Consider the following 2650-nt stretch of genomic DNA (forward strand, 5'->3'; position numbering starts at 1 on the left):
ATCAGACACAAGGGAGAGAGAAAATCCATGCATCATCTTATTATAAACAGTCAAAGTGATATGCAGTTCAGATGACAAATAAGAGGGCGATATACTAATGGTTTGACACTACCCTATGCAAAGAAATATGATGTACTTCATTATCTCACATTATTTGATGGATTACAAGTTGCATCATTAGGATAAACTCCGTGAGGAAAAATGGATGAGAAAGAATATACATTGAAACATATATAATGAGCTGACATGAGTTAACAAGAATATGTAGAAGGAAGCACATCAAATAAGTAACTACACTGAAATGGCTACCTGGTGCAATAGACAAAGGTTTGCTTACATACTGTTCGACATTTGCTAACAATATCGCGAGACATAAGGAAGCCGCTTTTAAGCACCAAACGATTAGAACATCAAACTAATGTAGACTTAGGACATGTATCCATTGCACCGCTATGGCCATAAACAGGACGGTCTTACTCCTTGAACATAGATAATAATGTCATGCATCAAGTGTGAAAGCCTTTAGTTTTCATCAGACAACCACTTTGAGAAGCAGGGAACATATGGTATGTATGTAAAAGCACAGGAGGGTCCAGGAGCGCAGATAGCTTTCACTACCCCGCTATCCATATCGTATGACACAATACAATCACTATTTCCACGCCACCCCGCATGAGAGAAAATCAGATGCCATTCAGAATGGATTGCAATCACCTCTCTGTATCTAGGAAAATGGACGTGACGCCATTCAGGCAGCGGTGCTGTGCAGACAGAATGCTTTAGGATCCAGTGTTGGGTATGGTAATCCTCGAGAGCCCAAACCGATAGATGGCGGTCTTCACTGTTATGTAACTGCACCAAATACAGGTGCCCCTGCGACAGCCCGATCAAACAGCTGGAATTTGTTTCCTGTGGTGCAGGTATTTCCCCCCATCTGTTCAGCTCCATGTCCACCGTGACTACCGAAGAAGCAACAGTAGCGAAATGCATGATGTCATTACAGAGCAGGCTTCTGGAAGCACTGTCCACTATACAATCGCGACCCCACCCGCTCTGCCGGTAAGTCCAGTGACGTCAGTGTTTAGACCAGGCCGGTGACTGACGAGCAGAAATACTCTGAAGTGAGACGATGCAGCTGGGTCGAAAGCCAAACGCACGACGTGGCTTCGTGCCATCTTCTCTGTCTCTGTCTCCGGCAACCGGATCCAGTTCTGAGTCGCAGGATTACACACGACATGGAAATACTCACGCTTTGGAAACGAGGTGGCGCAGCGGCAGAGCAGAAGACCATTGGAGGAGTCGATGAATATGATCTTATAATAGCTGGGCATGAAGGAAAGAGAGGGGTCGACCATAGGCTGCCCTCTCCCTGACACATTGGTGAATTGGCGACGGAACTCACAGTGATGCGACCCTGTGGTTATGCTGCGGTAGAAGAAGCCGGACAGGGTCTGGGGCGACTTTTTGCGGATCTCGGGATCGGAGCAGAGGGCGAGCCATGATTTGGACACGCACTTGAAGCTGCAGAGCGAGATGTAGGGTACCCGGGAGAGGATGTGGAAGACGAGGTCGTCGGTGAAAAGGCTGGCCGGCGACAGCCGTCGCCGCATATTCCTAATGTTCTCCTCCATCCCGTAGGGTCGGTGATCCAATCTGCAAAGGAAGGAACCACCGGAAAGGTAAATGTAAGAATATATGTTCTGAAGCAAATCAAAACACACAAAATCTGACTCATGTAAGCATCTGATAAGAAGATGTAAACTACGACCAAAAAAAAAGCATTTACAGAAAAAGATGCAAGCAATGGGCAGATAACAGATGTCTCACCTGCAGCTGCCCTCTCCCAGCAGCAGGCTCCAGGGGACCGGTCCCTCTCCCAGGAACAGCGTGTTCTCGGCGCCGTGCTTGCACTTGCGCCCAGCCGGCCGGAACAAGAAAGGCGACACCCAACGGCGAGACAACCCCGCCAAGCCGGTGGAGACGGAGCAGCAGGCGGCGCGGACGGGAGGGGGACGTACTGCGAAGAAAGGAACCACCGCCACCCAGAATCGCCTCCGGAGATCCAACTCAATCACCACCGGTCAAAGCCGCAGAGGAACCAGGGAAGAAAGGGGCCAGTCCTATACACCGGGAGGTGCTATACACCGACCGGGTCGGTGCGGATGGGGTGCCGCACACCCCCGACCCGGCGGTTCTGTAGTGGGACGTGGCCCATCACGTAAGTTCTTTTTTATTTTTTTTATTTACTTTTTCTTTTCTGTTTACATATTTTTTTCAGAATTTAAACATTTCTCAAATTTGAACATTTTTTGAGATTGAATATTTTTAAAATTTTGAATTTTCTTTAAAATTTGAACATTTTTCGAACATAAACATATTTTAAATTTAAACATTTTTCGATATGAACATTTTTCAAATACGATTTTTTTTTAACTTTGAACATTTTTTAGATTTGAACATTTTTTAAGTTGAACTTTTTTAGTTTGAACATTTTTTAGTTTGAACAATTTTAAAGTTTGAACAGTTTTTAAAATTGAACATTTTTTAAAATTTTACATTTTTTGAATTTGAGAAAATAAAAAGAGCATATAAGGGCATTTGAGCAAATGGCCAAAGTAAAACGGGGCATTTGAGCTATGCCAAAGTAAAT

At 45.0% G+C, this 2650-nt stretch overlaps 1 protein-coding gene across 1 annotated transcript; it reads right to left on the minus strand.

The window, feature by feature from the left end:
* Positions 1-279: 279 nt before the first annotated feature.
* Positions 280-2081, minus strand: LOC127333173 (F-box protein At5g07610). The gene is made up of 2 exons (XM_051359502.2): positions 1828-2081; positions 280-1653 (listed from the first exon to the last, which is right to left on the minus strand). Exon 2 carries the CDS (start codon positions 1629-1631, stop codon positions 1029-1031), a length of 603 nt encoding a protein of 200 aa, XP_051215462.1. The 5' UTR covers positions 1632-1653; positions 1828-2081; the 3' UTR covers positions 280-1028.
* Positions 2082-2650: the final 569 nt, after the last annotated feature.

This window comes from Lolium perenne, chromosome 2, assembly GCF_019359855.2.
Source record: "Lolium perenne isolate Kyuss_39 chromosome 2, Kyuss_2.0, whole genome shotgun sequence".
Classification (NCBI taxonomy): domain Eukaryota; kingdom Viridiplantae; phylum Streptophyta; class Magnoliopsida; order Poales; family Poaceae; genus Lolium; species Lolium perenne.